Source organism: Euprymna scolopes, chromosome 40 (assembly GCF_053919585.1).
Source record: "Euprymna scolopes isolate OS-2025 chromosome 40, ASM5391958v1, whole genome shotgun sequence".
NCBI classification, from domain to species: domain Eukaryota; kingdom Metazoa; phylum Mollusca; class Cephalopoda; order Sepiida; family Sepiolidae; genus Euprymna; species Euprymna scolopes.
This window is the reverse complement of record NC_136521.1, coordinates 31,112,552-31,139,148: the sequence shown is the minus strand read 5'-3', so window position 1 is coordinate 31,139,148 and position 26,597 is coordinate 31,112,552. Positions and strand designations below refer to the sequence as shown.

The 26,597-nt window shown below is 32.1% G+C and overlaps 2 protein-coding genes across 4 annotated transcripts in view; one reads left to right on the top strand and one right to left on the bottom strand.

Annotated features, from left to right (window-relative positions):
• The window catches only part of LOC145265467 (twinfilin-1-like), a 131,990-nt gene extending 115,847 nt beyond the window's left edge, over positions 1-16,143 (top strand). For both annotated transcript variants that reach the window (XM_080121331.1, XM_080121332.1), the window contains exons 9-10: positions 6,394-6,515; positions 12,451-16,143. In XM_080121331.1, coding sequence (XP_079977457.1) covers positions 6,394-6,515; positions 12,451-12,612 — 284 coding nt within the window. In that variant the 3' untranslated portion in view covers positions 12,613-16,143. The remainder of the gene's footprint in view (positions 1-6,393; positions 6,516-12,450) is intronic.
• Positions 16,144-25,921: 9,778 nt separating this feature from the next.
• LOC145265465 (di-N-acetylchitobiase-like) overlaps positions 25,922-26,597 on the bottom strand; it is a 93,412-nt gene continuing 92,736 nt past the window's right edge. For both annotated transcript variants that reach the window (XM_080121329.1, XM_080121330.1), the window contains exon 9: positions 25,922-26,227. In XM_080121329.1, the coding sequence (XP_079977455.1) occupies positions 26,073-26,227 (155 nt within the window). In that variant the 3' untranslated portion in view covers positions 25,922-26,072. The remainder of the gene's footprint in view (positions 26,228-26,597) is intronic.

The window sequence follows — 26,597 nt, the reverse complement described above, 5'->3', positions numbered from 1 at the left end:
ATTAATCAAAAAAAATCAGATTTTTTATTTTTTTTTTTTGAGGTATTAGAATTTTAAAAAGTTTGTACCTACTTTCCGATGACCAAAACGATTCTTTTTTGTTTTGATTTTTTTAAAACTTAATTTGCAGCTGTTGATGCCAGTGATAAATATTTATTGGTTTTAAACTATCAGTAAACTAAAATTTATAGATGCCTCTCCTTCTCTACAAGTGTATTTTTACATTTGTGAAAATATATGCATGTATTACATGGGCTTTTATGGAAATCCAAACTGTAGTTAAAGATTTAAAAAGAATCGGAATCGGTCATTGTATCAGAATCAGTAATTGTATTAGAACTGAGGAAAAAATTGGAATCATCTGATCACTGTTAAGTATGCAATGGGGTGAACACTTTAAGCGTACTCGATTGTAATTGGAATTTAACATGCATAGATTGTCAGCCAATCATGTCTCACCAGATACTGCAATGCAAGTTTAGCAAGAATGTCAAAATTGTGAACATTTGAATGCTAAAGTAGAAAAACAAAAATTAAAAGAAAATTTTTTGAATTTTTTTCTTTTTTTTTTTTTTCTGGTGGACTAAGATGTAAAATAATGACTACCAAGTTTTAATTCAAACTAGTTTTTAAAAATACAAGAAATGTTTCATTTGTATCATTAACGAGAAAATAAATAGGCTAAAAAAATTAGGTGTATTATAGAAAGTAGTATACAACAAGTGAGATAGTTAACGTAAAAAAAAAATTAAGAGATTTGTATGTGTGCTGATTTCTTTACAGAATTGAACGAGGCACTAAAGAATTATCACTATTCTCTGCGCTACTCTAGAACAGATATTTGCTAAACTCAACCGAGGAAATTTTTTCAAATGTTGATTTAAATGATGAAATACCTGTGGATAAGTGTTCAAAGATATTTTTGTATAAATGCCAATGGAGATTTGTACAAATTCAAAAGATTATTACTTGAGGTTATGGTTACACCAACCAGTTTTTTTAACCAGTAGTGGACACATTACTTAACAAACTGGAATTTGTGATAGCCTACCTAGATGACATTCTTGTGATCAATAAAAACACTGAGCAACACAACTTACATGCACATAAAGTAATTAAAATAATCTAGGACTACTACTATTATTACTGCATGTTTATTATCGCTTGTTCCAGGCGTTTGAATCATTGACTTGACTTCTCTCCACTTGATTCTATCCATTGCCAATGCTTCTGTTAACCTATGATGTTTCAGGTCCTGCTTGATGTTATCGCTCCACCTCTTCCTAAATCAACCTCTTGGACAGGCTCCAAGGACATCAAAAGTTAATGATTCTTCTTGACCACTATTCGACTGCCGTGTGTTAGATGTTGCCAAACTACCTCAGATTATTCCAGCAGAGGGTCTCCTCTACTGGATTGAGATCAAGCTTGTTTTTCAGCTTTGATAAGCATATCCATTGTATCATTGCATGATCACTGCAAGTTAATCTGGTAATGTTTTTAACTATAACAGACGAACATACTGATATATAGGAGAACGCTTCTGACACAGATGTTGCAAGCATAACCTCTACTGTGTAACAAAATACCTCTGCAAGTAAGGATTGGGAAGAGATCTGAATTTTTTTCATGTTTCTGGCAGTTGTTGCATCACAACAACTACCTCTCTCTATGGATTTAATTTGAAGGCAGGAAAATGTGATTTATTTTTTATGGAAAAATATATCCGTGTCAAATTATAGACAAAGATACTAAAAGACTGTTGTATCGTGGAACAACATTGAAAATAAGAACAATCAAGTCGAGGTTCGGTTAAGGAACAAGTGTATTAACAATAATGTACGAAGATAGGAAAGCGTGTATATCTGCTGGGCACTCGGCTAGCAGTTGAAGTGCAGTCACATCTCTCTCACCGGTGTTGGAATTATTAGTGCTATTTATAGTGCTAATCGGTGTAAATTCCTCTGTTCAAGGAAGGCCGGTATAACAAAGACCAAACCCAGAACAAGTGAGTGTGGTAAAAAAAATGTATCATCACTTAAAAATGTTTTTGATTTTGCAAATTATTAATGAGCTATTAAAAAAGTATGGAAGAAAGAAAAGGGTTGGGCCTAGATGATAGAATGTCAGGAAGCATTTGAAGAGAAAAAGTCTCATATCATATAGAAGTAAAGAGACTTGTTTTACCATTCTAATTTACTTATAAGATCTGATGTACGATATGAAAAGAAACTGAAATCTTCATCATTTCATTAATTATAGGAGCAAATGAACTCATGAAAAAAGTTTTTTTAAACTACCTGGCAAATATACTCAGTGAACCAAAAGCAAAAGAGATACAAACAATTGCACTTACAGGGACGATTAGAATCTTAGAAAGATCTCTTGAAAATAAGAAAATCGAAGAAAAAAATGTATAATTAAAACAATAAAAACGGAATTTTATTTTTAACATAATAATTCCAAAACTAAAGGATACTTTAGCATGTAAAATCTAAAGTACATAGCGGAAAGCTTTAACGCAATGAATGTTAAGTCTCATTTTATATAATACTTTTGTCTGGACACGAGTAATCTCCCTTTGATTCATGTTTCTTGTTTTGAATCAGATTGTTTTTTGGAGGAAAAACTTTGGTCCAGAATTCCCCCTATATTATAAAACTTTGGTCCAGAATTCCCCCTATATTAAAAAACTTTGGTCCAGAATTCCCCCTATATTATAAAACTTTGGTCCAGAATTCCCCCTATATTATAAAACTTTGGTCCAGAATTCCCCCTATATTATAAAACTTTGGTCCAGAATTCCCCCTATATTAAAAAACTTTGGTCCAGAATTCCCCCTATATTAAAAAACGAAAATCAATAACAAAAATCTGTATAATCTGCGTACCCGTATCGAAACGAAAATATTATATTCCAAAAATCACATAAATAGTAGTTTTAAGAAAATGAAATTTTCTGAGCATCCCAGGAGTGACTCTTGTTCACCATTTTGCAAAATATTAAAAAAATAAAAAACAAGGGAGATAACTCAACAATAATACATAACTTGATTTATGTTATAATGTTTGTGAATTCTTATTCATCGCTTAGAAATGAATTTCCTTGTAAAAACTACTTGAGCAAATTATGTGATTTTTATTATATTTTCGTTTTGTCACAAGTATGTACATAGTACAGATTTTTCTTTCTTTTTTTTTTTTTACATACAAGGATTTCTAAACAAGTACTAAAACTTCTTGGCAATTGCATAAAGGACAATGAAAGAGATGAAAGAGACAAGTAATTTCCCAGGATGTCAGCTCCCCCTCCTCATACATACATATACTGCTCGGTATTGAAATGCATTTGATATTCGTTTAGATACAATGTATTTATTCAGCTTCGTTGGCTATCTTTAGTTTAATCAATAATCATTTTAACTTTTATTTGAAAAATAAAAAAAGGTGCAAGTTCAGAATTCAACCTAATTTTAAAAAGATCTCTCTCTCTCTCTCTCTCTCTCTCTCTCTCTCTTTATTTATATATATATATATATATATATATATATATATATATATATATATATATATAAATAAATATTTACTATAATTATTATATACCTACAGACACTAGTTTTTCATCCTTTCGGGAATCATCAGGGCAGGGTGTCACTATTAACACCAGTCGATAGATCCGAACCCGGCAACAAAGCCATCTCTGTCTTCATTAGCAAGGACCCAATCCATTCGGCTACCGTTGACCATGAGAAATACTAGTGAAATTTAAACATTTATTTTTTTAAATGTTTTTTACTGTTTGTCAGAGTGATGATGTATGATGATCTGTGCATAAGAGCTAAACTGACCGACTTTTTATTTCAACTGAAAGTGCTCAATGATAAGAAACAAGTTTCTTAAAGAGGCTGACATAATTATTTACTATAATAATTATTAAATATTAAACTGGTGGCTGGTATGTAAATCATATATATATATATATATATATATATATATATATATATATGATTTACATACCAGTTATAGAAAGAAAATGTCATTTTCTAAAAATCAAGTAGGTTTATTCTATATAGAAAATCATTTTTTTATGAGTAATAGTATATTGTAGCCATTACAAGGCTGATTTTAATCTGTTCTTTCTGAAGATGTTGTTAAGAGGAAGGTATCTACTTTATTTATCATATATGGTGGATCAAGACACAACATTCTCACTTCCTCGGTTTTATTTTCTTAGTTAAAAAAAAACAAACTACTTGGTCAATTTATGTGATCATTGAATATGATATTTTCATTTTGTCACAGGTATGTCAGATTTTTCTGTATTTTTTTTATTGATTAGGTTGTAATTCTGGATTTACGCAAAAGAAAAACCTTATCTTAAAATATATTAAAACAAAAAATAATGATTTAGAAAAGTTTTTGATTAAGATAATTTGTTTGATTTGGATTATTCTTTCTGTTCTCATCTTGAATGTTATTCTCACAATGTTTCAGCCGATGTAATTTCCCCTGGTGCTACCAGATCGGGCTGTCTGAAGATACTGGCTTCCTGACTTAAAATGCACAAAACATTGTTGTTATTATTTTTTCCTTTCTCTTTACAAAGCTCAATCGTATTCTACAAAGCCAAAAACAATTTTCCTCTACAAAACAACCAAACAAAACACTATGAATAAATATATGGAGATATAAAGAACCTGAAGCATAAAAACTTTTCTAAAATGCCGCAACTCTGCATTAAATAACCTGTAAATATATATCATAAATAAGTAGATATATCATAAAACAACTGAACCAAGCTCCATTAATAAGTATTTGAAGATATAAAAAGTTTAAAGCAGAAAAACTTTTATCAAAATGACTGAACCCCAAAAAGTTTGATATCCCATAAAACAAAACACTGATGTAATCTCCAATCTGGAACCCTTTAATTTACCTACAGGGGTAGCTTGCTTTTATTCCTTCAACCATGATCAGGTAAAAATCTGCAAGGATTTATGGTGCACCGGGTAAAAGTACTAAGTAAACAATCAGTTCTAAGTAACAAACTTTTGAAAGTTCAATCCTAAGTGCGGGCGATCCTAAGTATAGAATTACAAATTACTTTAGACCTCTACCCAGTCATGGTTAATAGAACAAAAGCAAGTTATCCCCATAGATTAATCTACACCATTAAGTATCCATGATACGTGCTTGATTTAGCTTAATCTTTTGTTCCACCTGGTAAAACTTTCATAGGACTTCCCACCTGTGGAATTCTATTCTGCTGGCCTGCCTTTTGGCTGACTACAATATAGTCATCTTTAAGTCCAATGTAAACAAGTTCTTGTCAAGCCAGCCATTAAATAATCAAATTATACCCAATTTCCACCACTAATGATTACTAATCTCTTGTCCTGATAACCATTGTACATTTATTAACCCTTGTCCTCAAGTGGCCTTCAGGCCTTGATCTCTGGTGACTCCCATGTAAACAAAAAAAAAAAAAAGAAGCTTTGCTAGTTATAAACATGTTGCATAATGGGATATAAGGATGAAGAGTAGTGCGATGATTTTTATTACCATTGTACAAGAGGCTATGTTTCCAGTCAAGATTGTTGGTTGTCACTATGTTTGTTTGTGTGTGCACAGCCTTGTGTCAACATTGCTTGACCAATCATCACTAAACTTTGTAAAAATGTTGGTCATGTTCTATCTTAGAACTGATTTAATTTTGGGATAGCTAGGTCAACTCACACTTTCTGCGATAACCAGTTCTGTTCATCATAGGGACTCACTGCTTGGTTCATATTGTAGCCAATGAAATCCTGTATCTGATATGACCTTGTTAAACAGAAAAATTTTGGTGCAGTTTCAACTTTTTTTTTACATTTTAATTTATCTGATGCTCTTTAATAGCAGTAATGAGTATGCAAAATTTCAGCTTGATCAGATAAAAAGTTTTTGAGATTGTAACATCTCCAAGAATTTCCAGTTATGCCATTAATCTTATTTTCATTTTTCGTCATCTTGTCTCATGCTGAAGTTAAATGTTTTGTGAGTCGGTTCTGTCATTTCCTATCTCTTGCCATTTCACTTGTGTCTGATCCTGTTGGGCGGCACAAACAAAGTAACCAAAGAAAGAAGTTGGAATTCATTCACAAACATTTAACCTCAGCATGAAACAAGACGAAAAAATGCTAATAAAAATAATAACGCCATAACTTAGGAAATACTTCATATAATATGAAAAAGTTAACCCAACATATAACTTTGGCTCATTGTTAAGTAATTTTTTTTTTTTTTTTGCATCATTTCCGAATTATCTAATTTTTTATCTCCTATTAAAAAAAAATAAAAATAAATAAATAAATTAAAAAAATTAAAAAAAAAATTTTTTTATCAAATTTTACAGTGTTCATTTATTCAACGCCTGGTTACAACATTCCGGTGAAAGAACGCATGCTTTATTCCAGTTGTAAGTCTCGATTCCTTTCTTCTTTGGAACAACAACTTCAACTAGATATTGCAAAAAAGGTAAATATTTTGAAATTGTATTTTATATAAATTGAAATTGTTTCTGACAAAACTAAAAACCTCGTCTGAACCAAAAGATAAATTTCCTTGATACCTGCTGTATAATTTCTTTAAAAATTCTAATTCACATTCTAGGCTACTTTTTATTACTGTTATCTATATATCTATAAAAGTGAAAGTGTCTGTCTGTGTACATTTCCCTACACAATAACTCTGTCAATTTTCAGTCTACAGACTCCAAATTTGATATACAGGGTACTGAGATTTGGGAAAATCTTTGTAATCGGTTTTCGGCCAGAAATTTGGCTTTTATGGGGTCAAAATTCAACAATTTGACCCTAGAGAACTCTACCAAACTCCTCCGCCAATTTTGGGTCTAAACACTTGAAATTTTAGATATAGGTTCCTTGGACATGGATCTAACTTAATAACTTGATTTGAGCCCAAAACAATAAATGTTAAGGGGTCATAATAGGGGTCAAAGTTAAAAAAAAAAAAATTTGACTGCTGCGGTCTCTACCAAATTACTCAAACAATTTCTGGTCTAAACATTTGAAATTTTACATAAAGGGTATTCAGAGATAGGGCAAGCTTTTTAATCAGTTTGGGTTGAAAATTTGAGCTACAAATATATGAATCTATGTATGTTTGCATGTCTGCCTAAAACTTTCGACAGATGGATTTTCACAAAATCAGTATCGTTTTTAAGCTCGACCCTTCAGACAACAAATATCGAAAAATTGGCTAAAAACATTAATTTCTTCACCTTCAACTGGGCACTTTTCTATAGGGAGGGGTCGCTTTTTTCACCGATATTGTCGAAAGTCACCCCCTTTTTTCGATTTTCTAGCCTTAATTTAAACCCACGTTACTTCCGGTTTGGCAGTGGTCATAACAGCAAAGACATGTTTTTTTCCAATTCTTTTCCTCCTTTGCTGTACGGGTTCGAGCCTGCCTTCCTGCTACCACTTTTTTTTTTTCTCAACATACACCTCCAAACACCCGGACAATGCCGGGCTGAAATGTTAGTCTTCTTAAAAATGTGTAACAAAACAAGAAATTTAAAAAGGACAGGGGAGATAATTTTAAACATTATGATATGATATGATGTTATGTTATGATATGATGTTATGTTATGATATGATATGATGTTATGATATGTTATAATATGATGTTATGATATGATGATACCTCCATTCATAACTATTGATACATTGCAGATTATGCCCGAAGATGAATATGTATGTATGTATATAGCACATGAATGACAGAAAGTAGTTGAAGAAATGAGTTCACTTGAAATTTTACAAGGAAGTAACACTTTGAATGATACAAATTGCATCTATCAGTCTTATCCAATATTATTTGAGTTTGTATGTCACAACTATCATGGACACAAACAATATATATCCATCTTCATTTACCCGGGTTCGAAGTCATCCTTTCGTTGGCACCTGCCAGTGTCTGTCTTGTTCTCTTCTCTTATCTCCATGTGAGAACTTGCATAATATTAAAGATTAAAAATGGAGGAATTAACTCCCTTTAATAGCAACTCTGTGGTCCTAAGAATAACATCTAATTTAGCACAAACAAAAAATTTATCTAGGTCCACCGGTTATTCAGTACCCTGGTGAAAGAGAAGTGTTATGAGGGTGAAAGCGGAAAAGGATAGTCTACTTGTTAGAAATTATCACGCCAGAGTTGAAATTAAAGTTTACAATGTAACTGCTGAGTAAATGTGAAAACTACTTTTTTATAGCGTGTCAACCACTAATAGAATTTTCTCAAACCTTCTAGATTTTTCTAAAATATTCTATCTCTTTTTGTTTTTATTATTATTCTTTTATGAAAGAATTTTTTTCTGAATTAATAGATAATAGAGCTTTTATATAATTATATATATATATATATATATATATATATATATATATACTAGCAGTTCAGCCCGGATTTACTCAGACCCTATGTACTGTTCATAACTTTATGTGCATATGTGTGTATATATATATATATATATATATATATATATATATATATATATATATTAAAAAGTTTGACTCATGTCCAGGCAACCTATATCTAAAATTTCAAGTGTTTAGACCTAAAATTGGAGTAGTTTGGTAGAGTCTGCAAAGGTCAATTCTTTCAATTTTGACCTTTTGGCAGACAAATTTTCACCCCAAAACTGATTAAAAAGCTTGCTGCATGTCTGAATACCCTTTATGTAAAATTTCAAATGTTTAGACCCAAAATTGGCTGAATAGTTTGCTAGAGACCGCAAAGATCAAATCTTTGGAACTTTGACTCCTTGGCAGTCAAATTTTCAGCCAAAAGCTTGCCCTATGTCTGAATGCACGTTATGTAAAATTTCAAATGTGTAGACCAAAAATTGGCTGAGTAGTTTGGTAGACACTGCAAGAGGTCAAATTTTTAAAAACTTTGACCCCAATTTTGACCTCTTAACATTTATTGTTTTGGGCTCAAATCAAATTAAAAAGTTTGATCCATGTCCAAGTAACCTACATCTAAAATGTCAAGTGTTTAAGCCCAAAATTGGTAGAGTTTTCAAAGATCAAATTGTTGAATTTTGACCTCTTGGCAACTAAATTTCTGGCTGAAAACTGCTTTAAAAGATTTCCACAAATCTCAATACCCCTTATGTCAAATCTTGAGTCTGTAGACTGAAAATTGGTAGAATATTTTGGTAGGGAAATGTACACACACAGAGACAATTTCACTTTTATAGATATATAGGGAAGATAAATTAAACCCTTGTTACATTACACACAGACAAAATAAAAACAGTAGAATCTGGAATGATTTCTTACTAGATCTAGTACTATATTAGCCATGTGATGTGATGTTATGTTATGTTATGATGTTATAATTACTTTTTTTGTTTATCTGTATAATTTCATGTTAATAATATGTAAAATGTATAATAATATATCAAGGCATTTTATGCTCGTAAGTATGTTATCACCTTTTACACACATGAAAAAATGAGATTGTCCTATCAGAAAGATGGTGGTTAACAATTCTTTACCCAATTTACTTGTACTTGAGGCAACATTCATCCAGGATGAGCCGGCTCTTCCTGTAGACCACAGAGCATCCAGATAAGCAGTTTGTAGTGGGCGAGATAAACCAACGATAAAACGCTGTATGGACTTGAACTATGTTCGACAGCTGCTTGATGGTGTGCAACCACATCTTAAGCTTGTCAACCTTGCTGTGGTTCTGGATCTATTGTTTTGTGGATGAATACTCCTGAGTTGTGGCATGTAGAACTAATTTAAAAATGAATTGTTTCAAAATCAAATTTCGCACAGACTTGAAAAATCCTTGAATTTTGACTTTTGCCTTGAAAAGGCCATATTACCTTGAAAAATTCTTGAAAATAAGAAAAATGTCTTGGAAGGCCTTGAAAATTGTATTCTTTATGCCCAGAAAAAATTTGTATTGCAAAATTAAAAATAAAATGGAAATAAATCTGCCTTTATTTTTTGCTTCCATTTATAATTTAACCACCTCTAAAAAACTTTCCTTCTATGGACGGGACTCTCCAATGGTGAATCAACCCCCCCCCCCTCCTCCCAATGTGATAACCTAAATTGAGACAGGACAGGCCCAAAAAAAAGAATGGACAAGACATCAGTGATCTTTGTTGGAAATTTAAAAGCCATAAAAATTGTTAATATTTGAGATGAAATAAAAAGCATTTAAAACTATGTAAAAACACACAAAATAATTATGCAGGTTGCAAAGTAACTTTTATTGGCTATGGTAACATTTATTTGTTGTATAGTTTGATTTTTTTTACCACTTTTATGAATCGCTGTGGATTGTAAAACACAATTTACATATTTAAAAAAAAATTTTTTTTAATTTTGTTGTGAAAACTTGAATTTTGTCTGGAGAAGGCCTTGAAAATGGACATTGAAAATTTGTAAAAACTCTGTTATATTTATTTTGTTAGTGTAATGTAAAAATAAATTGTTCTAAAATCAAATTATGCTTTATCATTCAAACACTACTGTGTTTGAATATATGGTTAAGTGGCAGTTTTAGTCATTTAGAACTGCTTTAAAGCTTCACTAACCACTCACTCATTTTTTGACTAATTTTCAAACAATTATTAGTTTATAGATCACCTTCTCAACTATATTGTGAAAAAAAATTTTCAATTTTCATTCAGTAAAACAAAAGTTAGGATGAATTTACTGGTGTTCAAAATTGTAAAAAAAAAAAAAAACGTAAGGTTAGCGACGTTTTTTATGACTGGTTTTCATAGCAACCACATCAGTGACCTACTATTGCTAAGAGAATGAAAGGGGGATAATTAAGGGATTTTATTGAAAGCAGACGAGTGCCGTACATTGTTATTACATATGTGTTTATGGGGGCAAAAAAATAAGACTGAAATTAAACAAAGAACAAGTGAATTTACTGAAAGCCTGGAAAAATTGTGGATTACAATAGAAAAATGCGAGCATGAAAAGTAATATGGTTAAGCTTAAACATGGAAAAATAAAGAACTAGTTGTTAAAACTGGAAAAGAAAAGAACGAGATATTCTAGTAAAAAATATAAATTTATAACTTAAAATATTGCAGCATTAAGAATTAAAAAAAAAAAATCAATCTATAACATTATATAATCAGTTCTTAATGCGACAATGTTTTAAGTTATAAATTTATTATATTTTTTATTAGAATATCTTGTCCTTTTCTTTTCCAGTTTTAACAACTAGTTCTTTACTGTTTAAGCTTAACCATATTACTTTTCATGCTCGCATTTCTTCATTATAATAATTTAATTTTGTTAGAACAATTTAAAAATGATGAATCTCAGAATTTTTTACCTTAACAACATTAGATTTGTTAATCAGACGATGTCATCTTTTTAAATGTGCGTGAAATGTGATAACGTGTGTACAAATATGAAATCACTTAATATTATTACAGAGTGGAATGATAAAATTGTCGCCCTTAAGAAAACAACACTACAGCTGTATTTTAAAACTTTTACTGAAAAAATCAATTCAAGTAACTTGATTATGTAGTAGAGCTGACATCTATTCAATGTAGCCACCTTCAGCCTCAATCACTGCCTTGATACGGGTTCAGAATTGGGAGCATGCCTTTTCTACAAGCACTGGCAGGTGCTTGGCAAATACTTGGTGGATGACTGTGATCAGGCTGGCTTTGGTGCTGTGGGAGGTCATGTTGGTGATGTTCTTGATGTATGACCAAATGAAGTAGTTCAGGTCGAGAGAGGAGGGGGGGGCAGTGAGAGAAGAGTACAAAGTCGTAGCATTCCTTGTGAAGCCAAATGTGGGTCTCTTTGGACTTGTGGGTCAGTGCCGAGTCCTGCTGCCACACGCAGAGTTAGCCAGCAGCCACCCGATTGCACCAGAAGATCACCACATTCTTCAACTAGGTCCACTTTGGAGTTGACTTTCAAGCCAACTTTGAAGATGTGAAATGGTATGATGTGGCCCTTACCTGAAACCACACCAAAGACCATAACCGTCGCGTCTGCCGAATTTGTATTTTGAGTGTGCTGGCAATGGTCCTGTTGTAACTTGGATCAGTAGAGAACATGAGCTGTATAGCAGCACATCTCCAATCTCGCTCATTGAACATTGTGTCACTTTCAGACATGATAGAAGGCTCCTATCGTTCCTGGGATTTGTACACAACTGGCCAACTAGTAAATGGTCTGCAACAAAAAAAAAGAATGGAATCCTGTTTTTCATCAAACGGAAATGGAATCGTCATCTTTTTAAGGTGACAATTTTATCATTCCACCCTGTATATCGATTTTCATCATTATTATTATAATGAAATATTCTAAATTTTTCAATCATAAAAAAACAAAAAACTGAAGATTATTTTTTAAAAACTGAATGAATCTGTATTTTTTGTCTCCAGGTTGAAATTTCAGAAGGTTCTGAATTGACGGAAGAATATCTCTTAGATGAACTGCATCCAAAGAAAAACATTGCACGACAGGCTTTTGCTAAACCAAAGGGCCCATCGAACAGAGGTCCAAGGCGTATGATCCGACCACAGAATGATTCAAGTTTTACTTAAAACTGAAATTTTTCTTATTTTTTTTTTCCAGTTGTGTTCATGATTTTTTTGTGTTGAGTAACGAAAAAAAAAAAAAAAGAAAAAACGGGGCAAAGAAAAAAATTGTATAATTGTTTTTTATTGCTTTTTTTATATGAAATATTTGATCTAACTTTTTTGGAAAAAAAATGGGATTGGTTTTTAATATTAAAATAAAACGATAAATATATTGTCTTCCTTCTTATTCCGACTTTTACCTTGAACCGTTACCCCCAACTCTTATCCTAATCTTTCATATATATATATATATATATATGACATTCAATCCTATGAGTTCCACCCTCCCATACTTTCCCTCTTCTGAGAAGAGGTTGGTTTATTGTTAATTGCCTGAGTCCCCCCTACTGGGGAATGCTGATGGGGCTACTCAAGAATTTTCTGTAAGCCAGAGTGCACTTATCCTAATGTGTTTGCTTATCAAAGCTACACCTGATCCAGTGTCTAACCTCCTGGCAAGGGGATAACTAATATATATTACACATGTATATAAAAACATATCACATGTGTATGCACACGCATAGAGAGAGCGCACACATACAAACTTTTTATACAACATGACATAATCTATTTGACTCCTTCATACATACATACATACACACACACACATATATATAAAGAGATGAAAAACAACAAACCAAAATTATATATTCATCAATATTTCGTCTTTATTTCAAGACTTCCTTGGGATAATTGATTTGAAGAAATAAAATACAAGTACAATATTTAGAAAATATATTTATGTTTTCAAATTTTCTTCAAATCAGTCATCCCAAGGAAGTCTTCAAATAAAGACAAAACATTGATGAATATATAATTTTGGTTTGTTCCTTTTTCTCTCCATCACATTGGAGTATTTCTATAATTTTCATTACATATATATATATATATATATATATACATATATATACATGTACACTTGCAGGCCGCCAGACATTGTCTGATCATAAAATATACATAATATATAATTTAATTGATGCAGATTTCTTATAAGAAATCTAGTACCTAATTAATGCAGCAACTGAAACATGTGCATGCAAGTATTTTTTTTTTTTTTTTTAAACTGTTCACTTCTTGTAACAAAAAAAAAAAGAAATACTCTGGTTGAGATTGAAACCAAAACCTAAAGACAATGAGTCAAGTGCAGTAACCATTAAACTGACATGACACGATCTTTTAAGGTGTTTTCAAACCTACTTATTTTTAGCATAATGAATCTGTAATGTGAACCATTCATGCATGTGCATTTGTGAAACAGTACACAGTTGAAAATCCTATGACTCCCACATACCAATTTTTCAATTTTGGCAGCCTGTTTTTCTAGATGAAAACTGATCAAAAAGTTTTTCACATGCCTGAATATCTTATATACCAAATTTCAAGTCCGTAGATCAAAAATCCATTGAATATATAGGTTGAAAAGTATCCTCACACACGCATTCTCATATATATATATATATATATATATATATATTTGAGGTTGCTATTTTTCAAAAGTAGGGTAACCAGTGAAATTTAACGAGGTTTATGCAAGAGTGCTCAATACGGAAGTAGAGCAAATTACATTTTAAATTTGTCTTTACAAAAGCAGTAATTTGTTGCTACACAGTCATGAGCATTAATCTACTTAAGAATTCCGCTTTCGAAAATAAGCGTTGTTGCCTGAAGAGGTCTCTTGTTACTAAATATTAGAAACTGAAACATGCTCATGGCTGTGTAGCAACAAATTACTGATTATGTAAAGACAAATTTAAAATATATAATTATGTAAATCATGCAAATTAACAATTATAAAAATTTTTGTTCAAAAACAAGGAATAAAAGATAGAATGAATAATTTCCTTATTCCCTGGATTTTAAAACTTTGGCTTTTTTTTTTTCAGAAAAAATAAGTTTTTGTTTATAGATTTTCTATAACATTGGTATCTAGTGAAAAAAAAATTGAAAAATGTAAAGCTTTAAAGACTATTACAAATGCAAAAAAGAAAATTTAAAGTGATGTCTATGAATGAAAATGTAGTTACAGCATAACATCCAATCAATGAAGTTGGTTGAAAATTTGTAAAATCCGTGAATCCATATTGCTAGTATGATTACATCCACAAACTCGGTGTAAGAATAATCAGATATGGTAGATCTATAGTACTTGAAAGGTCAGATTAAAATTCTACAACAAAACTGATTCCGGCAGTACTGATGATTATAAGTTAATATAGATTTGTTCATTTTTGTAAAAGTTTGGAAGTTGCTCTCTTTTGAGAGTAGTTAACCTTATGATTGATATCACATTTACATAAGCAGTATATATAAAAAAAAAGATGGTACATCTATTGTGTAAAATTGAATTAATTTGATATAGGATACTTTGAGTTTTGTGTTAATGTAAGAAATGGGCCTAACTTTTGCATTCTATCATTTTTATATATATGTGTATATATATATATATATATATATATATATATATATATATATATATAGTTTAAATTTCTTAAGGTCACACAGAATTAAAAAATTTTTTTTAAGAATACTTTTTTATGTATGTAGATATAAATACGTAGCATATGTATCCAGGATTGCTCGTTGATAAAAAAAAAATCTTATGGTAAATCTTTTTAGCTAAAATGTGACAATAATGTCTTGATTCAACTGGAATTGTTTTTCAAGGAATTTCTGATAAGCTTCGATTTATTTGTATACTTTATCTTGAACTGTTATCCCAGTCCTCCCCCTAATATATATAATTTTTTATTCATATGTGTTACAGAATGTTAAAACAACATTAGTACCGTCGGTTTCAAATCCAAACAAAGGAGACTAATATTGGACTCTCTTCAGCCTGTGAAGAGAGTCTGACATAAGTGGCCAGATATTGCTCCCCTTTGTTTGGATTTGAAACCGACAATACCAATGTAGTTCTGAATTTCGTTAACACATATTAGAATGAATATTATGTTCTTATTTTTTAATTTTTCTTAATCGAATACTGAAATTACATAGAAACATACATATATATATATAATGATAAAGTACACAATATTACGATAAAAAGTAATCTTATAGAGACAAGGTATATTAAAGACAGAAAGAAAAAGTAGTTAAACACATGAAGAAATAAAAATCAAATGAAAAGATTGTACCAGTTTCGGAAGCTGTCAAATCTCTCATTTAATCTTTATTCCTTCCTGTGTTTGTTTTTTTTTTTTTGTTTTTTTTATATTATTCTGTCTTTTCTTTTCACACACACACACATTTATATATAAATTCGATTTCTTTATCCCAACCTTTTGATAACGACTCCCCTGTTATGATGAACTGGCAGGATTTCTGCTCCCCGTGAGAGATTCGATCTACCCCCCAAATTGTATTCCGTTTCATTCCTTCAGTCTTCTTCGTGATTGACAAATAGTAGAAGACACAAACAACTTTCTATTAAAAAATTTTTTAAAATAAAATTGGTTTTAAATAAAATTTAAAAAATAAAAACATTTTTCTTTCCATTTTTGTCTGTTTTTTTTTTTGTTTTTTTCTCTCTCTCTCTCTCTCTCTCTCTCTCTCTCTCTCTCTCTGTGGCTGTAGGATGTACATTGTTTGATCTTGTTATGAGGCTTTGTTTCTATTTGTATCCTTGGAAAGCAAAACACTATCCCTGTTGAACAAGGAAGGAGTCTATAAGACATGGTTAAAATTGCAAAGAATGCTCTGTTTTATGATTCTTTTAAAAATGGAATAAAAATTTAAATTTTGTTCTGTTTTTTTTTAAATTGTGTATGCACCCCAAAAAACGAAAGTGATTGATAAAATAATAAAAAAGTTTTTAAAAAAATGGATAGCACAACCATCGATATGTGCACGTTGCAAATATAAGAGTTTTTATGCAAGAGTAAAATTTTGGCAACAAGAAGATTTAAATATGTTTCTCATTGAACATGGAGTATTGTCCATTGGTCATATGACTGAAGTGGTAAGTTTTGAAAGCTGGTCTTAATAAGGGGAGGTTGGGGGTGTCTATTCCAAAAGCTCTGCATAACATGTGGAGGTTTAGGGTGTCTATTCATTGTAAGCATACCCGAAAATCTAGAATAGTCAACATTTCCAATTTGAACCGTAAGTTGGACTTGTGGAAAAAAAAAAAATACCAAAAAATTATACCAAATTGACTTTTTTCATTTAAAAAATAAATTATTTTGTTTTTAATAAAATTTTATTTTTACAAAAAAACATTTTCTTTCGATTACTTTCAATTTTTTTGGGGTGCATGTGCAATTTAAAAAAAAAAAAAGATTAAAACTATATGAAATTAAAATTTCCATTCCATTTTTAAAACAACTGTAAAACAGAGCGTTCTCCACAAGTTTTGCCAACATGTCTATGCAGTGTGATGATGTATGGAAGTAAAACTGGGTCAGTGACCAAAAGTCAGTTTCTAAAAGCCATCCACCACATGCCAGCATGTAAAATGGATGTTAAACTATGATGACGAGCTTTAAAAACTTTTGTTTTATGAATTTTTGACTTAACATCCCCCCCCCAAAAAAAATTTGTATGATGTACATATTGTGATGAAACAATGTCATATTCCAAAAATCACATAAAGTGATCAAGTAATTTTATTTTTATAAAGAAAAATTTTTAAGTAATTAATGAGAATTTGTGAGTAAAAAAAATCAAATTTTTTGAATATCAGAGGAGTGACCATCTTGCTTGCCATTTTGAAACAAAAAAATCTCAAAAAACAAAGGGGAATAAGTCAACAATAATTCAAAATTTGTTAGATTTGTTTTAATGTCTAAGAATTCCCATTAATCACTTCATGATTTTCTTTATATAAAATTTTGATTTGGGTTTTTTTTTTTTTTTTTTTTTTTTTTTTGTTTCTTACTTGATCAGTTTGTGATTTTTGGAATATGATATTTTCGATAGGTACATCATACAGATTTTTCTTTGTTTTTCATTTTAGTTTTGTTATTACTTATTCTTTTAACTTCTATTCATTGCCAAACAAATCGTATTGCTAATCTATATATAAAAAGGTAAAAGTGCCGCACGCATTTTTGTATGTCCAGCAAAGGCTTTTTTCAGCAGGGTTATTGGGGAGGGGTGGGGTGTAACTATGTCTTAGAACTTTTTCTATACTCCCTAGAACATAATATCTACAATTTGCAAAGAGATGTCGTCTCTAGATTTATTTTGATCGACTTTTATCAAATTTGCGTGATTTCGTTCTGTCACGTGTTTGTTCAGCTTTTTAGTATAAAGTGAAACTAATGAAGAGAAGACATTTCCTCGGCTTCCTCGCCAGGGACGTCCAGAAAACAATTAGCTTTGATCACTGTGGGAAAAATCGTCATATCAGACAATTGTTATTCATTTGGACACTCCCTCTTGGGGAAACAAAACCAAAAAAAACTGCCTCACAGCCAAAATTAAGTGCGGGATTTCATTTGTCTATGGCGTGATGTTTGACCTCATTAAATTTACACACCTGTGTGAACTTAAGTTTTTAATCGTTTAATTTCAACCATTCTCACTTCTCCGCCTTCTTAGCGTCGTGGTAAGATGACAGACTTCTTTTTTTTTTTTCGCCTTCACCTCAAGGCTTCCGGTTCAAGCCTATTTGCCTACCAAAACTTTTCTTTTACACCTCCAAACATCCAGGCAATGCCGGGCACCCTCGCTAGTCTATAATATAAATTTCAACTGTCTGTTTAAATGTATGTATGTTTGTATGTCTACCTAAAACTTTTGATAGAGGCGACAGATTTTCACAAGATCAGTATTGTTTTAGAACTGGACCCTTCGGACGACAAATATCGAAAAATTAGCTAAAAGCATTAATTCCTTCCTCCTCAACTGAGCACTTATCTACAAGGAGGGGCCATTTTTTTTTTTTTTTTCGATATTTTTGAAAGTCATCCCCTCTTTTCGATTGACTAGCCTTAATTTAAACCTTCGTCACTTCCAGTTTGGTGATGATTGCAATGACAAAGATGTCACTCCCCCCCCCCACGTTCTTTTCCTTAGTGGTACAGGTTTGAGCCTGCCTACTACCACTTTTTTGCTTAACACACACCTCCAAATACCTGGACAAGGCCGGGAACCATGGCTAGTGCAAGCATAAAGGATGATAACATGATAAGAGAGAAACTGAGTTTGAAGACCTACTCGACAACATCTTGGAGTGTATTTGGTCTCTGTAAATGGGTTTGTCAGGACTACCGAACATGAAGATATTTCACCCTATCAGTAAACCCTGACTAAATGTTCAAAATAACATAGTATCCAAAGCCAAGATAAAATCCCCTCGACACGGTTATAATTTTTTTTCTTTTTTGCAAAGAACTTTCAATGAATACTCGGATGTCAGCACGTAGTAAAAGACTTTGCCCATTTGTAGAAGAGTCATTATAATGCATTTTATACATATTGTTATTACTTAAATTAATATTGATGATATGTTTATCTTTTCATTCACATTATTTAAGTATCACTCATATTTTACTTCCATCATTACACAGCACGACTGACCAAAGATCTGATAAGCCTGCATCTTTGGAGACACTAACTTCTACTAAGGTTGCTTCTTTCTCTTTCTTATCCCATATCACTATGTCAAGTTTTGTAATTTTATTTGGAAGGGAAAATCCAGAATGTAACTGATATTTGCAGAATATGTAAGAATTTGTGCTTTTCGTCTTTTGCTTTATTTTTTTGTATTACTTGAGAGCCACCGTGCACCCTCTCTGCAGCTGTGAAGGTGAGAAACAACACGGCCAGAAGAAAAGATGAAAGAGAAGTAGACCACAAGGTTGGATTCGATGATTTTTATCGAATGGTGCGAGTTTTTGTGTCAATGGAACACAATGGATGAAATATGGATGCACCACTTTACTTTGGAATCAAATTGGCAGTCAGCTGAGAGGACAGCAGCAGGTAAAAGCCATCCAGAGCGACCAAAGGTGCATAACATCAGCAAGCAAGGTTTTGGTCTCTCATATTTTTTTATGCATAAAGTATCTTGCTCAACGATTTCCTGGAGAAAAGAAAAAACATTAATATTACATAGGATTATTGAAAGGAAGAAATCGTTAAATGATGTCCACAAATGAAGAAGAAAAAGTGATCATTCACCAAGACAATGCACCATGTCACAAGTCAATTGCAATGATGGCAAAACTACATGAATTTGCATTGCTTCTGTACATGCTCTATTTTTCAGTCCTGCCCCACAATGACAACTGCCTGTTTGCAGACCTCAAAAGATTACTTGAAGAAAAGCGATTTGGTTTCAAATAAGTGATATCAGAAACTGGTATATTTTTTGGAAGCCCAAGTTATAAAAAAAAAAAGGATGAAATGTTAGAATCATCCAGGAAGGAAATTTTGTTGATGGATAAAGATGAATCTTTATTAAAATTCTGCTGTTTAGTTAGGCTTGAAATTATTGAATGTTATGTTACAAATGGTGAGTCTGCATTCAAAAAGAAAATATTTAGCTAATAGAAAAGACCACATAGGAAATTGTACATTCCAGATAATAGAACTCTCTTTGTCATTAAATTTTGAGGTCTAGCAATAACTCATCATTTTCTAGTAAGCTAGCCAAATAACAATATTTATATATATTCCAGTCAAAGTTGGGCTTCTGTGCCCTAAGTAAAGGACTGCTTTTTGTTTGATTGGATTGGACATATTTGTTTTGATCAAGCAGGATAGGACAAAAAATTAGTTTTGGGGCTTGAAAAGCCAATAACATGCAGCAAATATGAGTTTAACATTTCTATGAAAATTAGTGTCCACTGTATTTTAAATATAGCCTTGACCCAATGAGATAAATTAATAAATACTCAGAAAATAATATTGTGCTACATAGCTAATAAAATCATATTGTAGGAAACTATCAGATAATCTTTAACTAACTCCTTCAGTTCAGCACCACTTGGCAGACAATGTTTTTTTTTATACATAACAGTTTACAGTCAGAAATTTAACTTACTGCTTAGTTTTGTTTACTGTTCAGGGGAGAAACCAAGTACCAATGTATCATAGAGGAGCGATCCTTATTTTATCCAATCTATAGTCTTCCTTATCTGAATAGTCCTGGGTTAATTCATTCAAAAAAATACTTGGCTCACTTTTCCAATGGAATGAAATTTTGTTAAATAAAACGTTACTTATGTTAAAACATGTAAAAAAAATGTTATTTTGTTCTAGCCGGGGATAGGCACTCAAACCCGTTATTTCATACATTCCAACCAAGAGATCTTTTAAAGATTCTAACTGTCCCTTTAAGTGCAATTACTAGTATATCTCTTGCACTTTGTTCACCAGGTATATTTGCCAGGTAGTTTTTGAAATTCTTTTTCATAAGTCCGGTTGCTCCTATAATTACTGGAATGAGAGAAATCTTCCGAAGATTCCAGTTTCTTTTCATGTCATACATAAGACCTTGATATTTTGTTATCTTTTCCTTCTCCAAGCATCATTGGGGACACTAACTTCTACTAAGGTTGCTTCTTTCTTCTTCTTGTCTCATATCAGGTTTTGTCTATATCAGGTTTTGTAATCTATAATGTAAATCTCACCTGTCTGTTTAAATGTATGTATGTATGTATGCTTGTATGTCTCGCAAAAACTTTCGACAGAGGCGACGGATTTTCACGAGATTAGTATCATTTTGAAGCTCGACCCTTCGGGCGATAAAATTGACCAAAAACATTAATTCCTTCACCCTGAATTGGGCACTTTTCTACAGGGAGGGGTCGATTTTTTTGCTGATATTTTTGGAAGTCATCACCGCTTTTCGATTGTCTAGCCTTAATTTAAACCTACGTCACTTCTGGTTTGACGATGTGCGCAACAACTAATGCGTCACGTTTTTTTTTTTTTTACTTTCTTTTCCTCCTTCACAGTACGAGTTCGAGCTTGCCTACCTACTACCACTTTTTTTTTTCTGGCACTCGCAATTTTCCTTCTTTTTTTTTTTTTTCTGACTAAACCAACACCCTTACACACACCTCCACTTTCTTTTCCGCCTTCGTGTCACGGGTTCGAGCTTGCCTGCCTACTACAACTTTTTTTTTTTTTTTTGCTCAACACACACTTACAAACATCCGGGCAACGCCAGGCACCCAGGCTAGTTTTATATAAAAGGGAAACCCTTTTTTTACAGCAGTGCCCTAGAACACATGCTTGACATTAAGGTCAGTGTCAAGATAAGCAGATGATCTCAACATGTACAGTTAACCCACACCAACACCCGTCCACATAACAAACGAATGCACATAAATAGAAACCCCTGCATCCTCAACAAATGTTGCAAATGTGCAACAAATGTGATGAATAATAATTATTTTCCAGTTTTGCTTGAAGCAGTTAAATTGAAGGCCACAAGATTAAGAGATTAAGACAAGATTATCTTCTGCTGTTTCACAGGAAGACATTTAATCTGGAGGATTAAGTTATTTTTAACTTGCTTGAATACAAAGAGACAATTTGAGGATTTTCTCTTTTAGCAAATTCAACAAACAAAACCTTATGAAAAAATCCCGTTTCTTGTCAATCATTCTCCATCTTATTTATTAGTAATTAATTATGGGGATTTGGTATCTGTCTGTCTGAAGCCAAAACTATGCTATCTTTTGATTCTCAATCAATGAGTGATAATGTAGTTCTACCACCTCCACCTTTTGTATGGGTGCAGTGTAGTATATGTCCATTCACTGTTATACCATCCTCTCAGGCATTACCTCCTTTTTTGGTGAGGAGGTAGTATAGTATCTGTTCTATTATGTTGAATAATCTATTACTAATGGAGATTTGGTATCTGTCATTCTGAAACCAAAACTATACCAGTACTTGTATCAAATGTACTATCCTTTTTCATGTTCAATGCAGTTTAGTATGTCAAGATAATGTACTATCTTTCAATGCTCAATTCAAGGAGGGAGGATAGTGTAGTATCTTTTCTGCTGTGATGAAATATTACTTCTTCCTGGGTGGGGGTTAGTTCTCTGGCGCTGCAAGAACTGTGATACCAATGTCAGAAAGTCAGATCAAGAAGTCAGCACCCCCTGAGGAGGGGCACTCTGATCTGCAAAAAGTGCCTGGGCAGCTGTCGACATTCCCTGGTAAGGGCGCTTCAGGCGATTAGCAATAAACTAACCCCTTCTCAAAGAGAGAAGGCAAAGCCTGGAAGGGTGAACCTCCTAGAACTGTACAGAACCAGCATGACACCGCTAATGAGAAATATATTTAATCAAGCAATATGTTTTAATAAAGCTGATATTTTTCTGGATAGGACAAAAAATTAGTTTTTTAGCTCGAAAAACCAATAACATGCAGCAAATATGAGTTTAACATTTCTGTAAAAATTAGTGTCCATTGTATTTGAAGTATAGAATTGACCCAAATGAGAAATTAATAAGTACTAATAGAAACTCAGAAAATAATATTGTGCTACATAGTTCAATACAAATAATAAAATCACATTATAGGAAACTACAAGGCAATCTTTAACTAACTCCTTCAGTTAAGCACCACTAGGCAGGCAATGTTCTTTTTCCCCTCTTTTTCTTTCAAATGCTCCTTTTTTTTTTTTTCTTTCTTTCTTTGGTGAAAAACTGCTGCACATCAAGATTACTATGAATTTCTTTCTCACACGATTACAACATATTATTATTATTAATACTCAAAAACGAGGTTACATCAAATGGAGGTCACTCATTCTTGTCCAGGGTTGCAAGTTTTTTTTTTTTTAAAGCCAAATTTCACAAATTTGGCCTTTTTTGAAGCAGTTTGTCCTTCAGAAATTTTATTTGGCCTTTTTCAAAGTGTAACGTACAGACTAACTAAGAAAGGAACAAGCAGAATATTATAGAGATGAATTAGGAACACTTAATAATACAGTTACATTTCAATCTCCCTGTATTTAGAGAAGCCCCAAAGTAAAATTTACAGAGGAGGGAATTTGAATGCCTTTTAGAAGCTGTCCTTGCGTATCTGAGGTTTTCTGTATAAGAATAAGAAAGGAGAAGAAAAATTCTGACAAATCGAAACTAATGTATAGGAGTTTCAAAGTCACTTCGTTGAACAGAATGAGAAAAGAAAAAAGAAAAAGAAGTAAAAGAAAAATTTGCAGTCAGCTCTGTGTTGCAACTACCTATGATGATATAGATATGTTCAACAAAGCTTTGATTGTACAAACAGATGTACAAACATTTTAATTAAGAGTAAGTGAGAAAAAAATTGGCCGAGTAAGACCTGGAAACTTTCTGTCAAAAATAACCACAAGCAATGGCGCATCGAAACCAACATATTTTGTTACAGACTAAAACAGTTTATTCATTCTGTTTGCATATCACATATCATAAGATATGTCTATAGATAGACCCACAGTTATATATCTCGATTTTTGTTCAGAATTTGCCCTATATTATAAAACATATCATGTACATACTCGTGACAAAATGAAAATATGGTATTCCAGAAATTATGTCAACTCATCAAGTATTTTTATTTTTACATAAGAAAATCAAATTTTAAAAGTTACAGAAGAACGGTTGTTTGTCTTGTCCGCCATCTAAAAAAAAAAAAAAATCTAAGAAGAAAAAAAGAAGAAAAAAATCAAAAAAGGGAGATAATTCAATAATCAAGATTTACACTGTAATGCTTATGATTCCTAATAACCGCTTAAAAATGATTTTCTTTATAAAAATAAAGATCATTTTACATATTACAACATTGTAACCCAGTATCATTTGGACACTGACTTCTAAGATTACTTTTTTCTCCTTGTCCTATATCACTATGGCAGGTTTAATAGCTCCGTTTTCTAGATATGTAGCTGTAGGAATTGCATAGTAATAGCAATTCCCAACTGTTCTTTCTGGTATATGTTCCCAGGACTCAACTTTTTACAGATAATCCAGTCGAGATATTTACACACTATTGTGTTACACTGTATAGTAGCCATTCCCCAGCAAAACGTAACAGCTCAGTGTCAGATGGCTCACACTCTGTGTGGCAAAACCTGCACTTGTTGACATTGATGAGGCAACTGATCTTCTTAAAAGCATCAATCAATAGACTTTGATCTTCTACAAATATTATAATTCTCTGCTGATCATAGTGATCTTCATTTTATCCAATCTATAGAATCTTCTTTAATTATATAGTCCTGGGTGAATTCATCTAAAAAATACTTTGCATGTTGTTGGTTGGCTCACTCTTCCAATGCAATCCAATGAAAAGTCTTGGTTTATTTTTTGTGATTCTTTGAGATTATTTCGTATCAGGCTTGTTTTTGTATCTCGTTTGTAAGACATTCTTGTCCAAAATGTTTGGCCAGTTTTGCAATGGTGGTTGTTCTGCTGGCTCTTGTTTCTTGATGCTCATGAATCATTTTGAGGTTTGGCTTCTGGGAGCTCATCAAATATTGCCTGGTGCTTACAAGAGTGGCATGATGTTAATGGTCAATCTCTGCTCCTCTGTGAAGATGCAGTCAGTAGAGTGTCAACATTTTCCTCGTTTTAGTTTGTTTACATCCTTTTGTAGCCAGTCAACAATTCCAAAACTATCTTCGTCATGGTTATTTGGTTAATAGTGGTTACCTTGTTTCCATTTGTAAGCTGTGTTTTACAGCCATATTCTCTACTAATTTTTTTCTTTCATTTTAGCATGTAAAACTGAATCATTCTCTTTCATGCCAAGGCATTTATATTGTTCCTGCTCTTCTAGGTTTTTGATGTCAATATCTTTATCAGCTGTATGTTTTCCATTTAGATTTAATTCCTAGCTCTAATAGAACATTTTGCATGTTTGTCTAGACTAGGGGTTACCAAACTATGGCACATGGACCGGATTCGGCCTGCAATGTAAGTTCACTTGGCCCACCGACAGTACTTGAATTCGCTTGATAAAATTTCAATTTGAATATCATTTTTAGAATACTAGGAGATTCTCATGCTTGCAGAGACCTCCTGAGTGCTTTGTTCTTTAAAAAGGCATTTCATTCCTCCTAGCTCTCTCCTATCTTTGGTGATTATGTGGTCCACATTTGTCATTCTTTCAGTTATCCAACCTGCAGTAAAAAATGTTTGGTGACCACTGGTCTATACCATTTCAATATCTTTGAAGAAGGTATGTGCGACCTGCAAGAGTCATCTTGTAGCATCTGAACTAGCATACAGCTTAAGTTCATCCATAAAGATCAGGTGTAAGTAATATAGCTAAAATAAATATTTCAGTTAAAATTTAAAAAAAGCATGAACAAAAGTTAAACTTTATAAATTTATTAAAAAAATTATAAATAAAGGTAAAAAATAAACAAAAAATAAAAATTGAAAAATATTGCCAGTGTCTCACTTGAAGACATTTTTTTGTATCTGAGGAAAAAAAGGAGGTAGGGGGGGGGGGAGAGAACATTTTCATAAATTTAAGTCTTCTTCCATACAGTCCATATCCTTCTCAAAAGGTTGTCGATGATTCTTACGGCTTGAACGTTTGAATACTCCCCAGCCAAATATAAATCCAAGGAATCCTCCAACAAAGACACAACCAATTCCAATACCAGCCATTTTTTCTGAAAAATGAAAATTTGAATGTAGAATTCTTTTTTTAAAAGTTTTCATTCAAAAAATGATAAATCAAAAAATAAAAATAAAAAGTTTATTTATATCTTTCAGACTATTATAGTCTTAGTTGTATTCTAACGTTTTGACCTCTGACTTTCTTCAGGTGTATCTTGTTTTACTTTCAAAATATGCATTTATATGGCTTTCAAGCCAATATGATAATAACTAATATATATATTATATTTCTCTTAGTCTGTCTGTATGTCCATTCCACTTTTTCTCAGAGACTACTTGACTGATCTAAATGAAATTTTGTATGGACCTTTGATGAAGTGACCTAAGCATTATAGTCTTCATTTGATACACAGTTAAGGATTA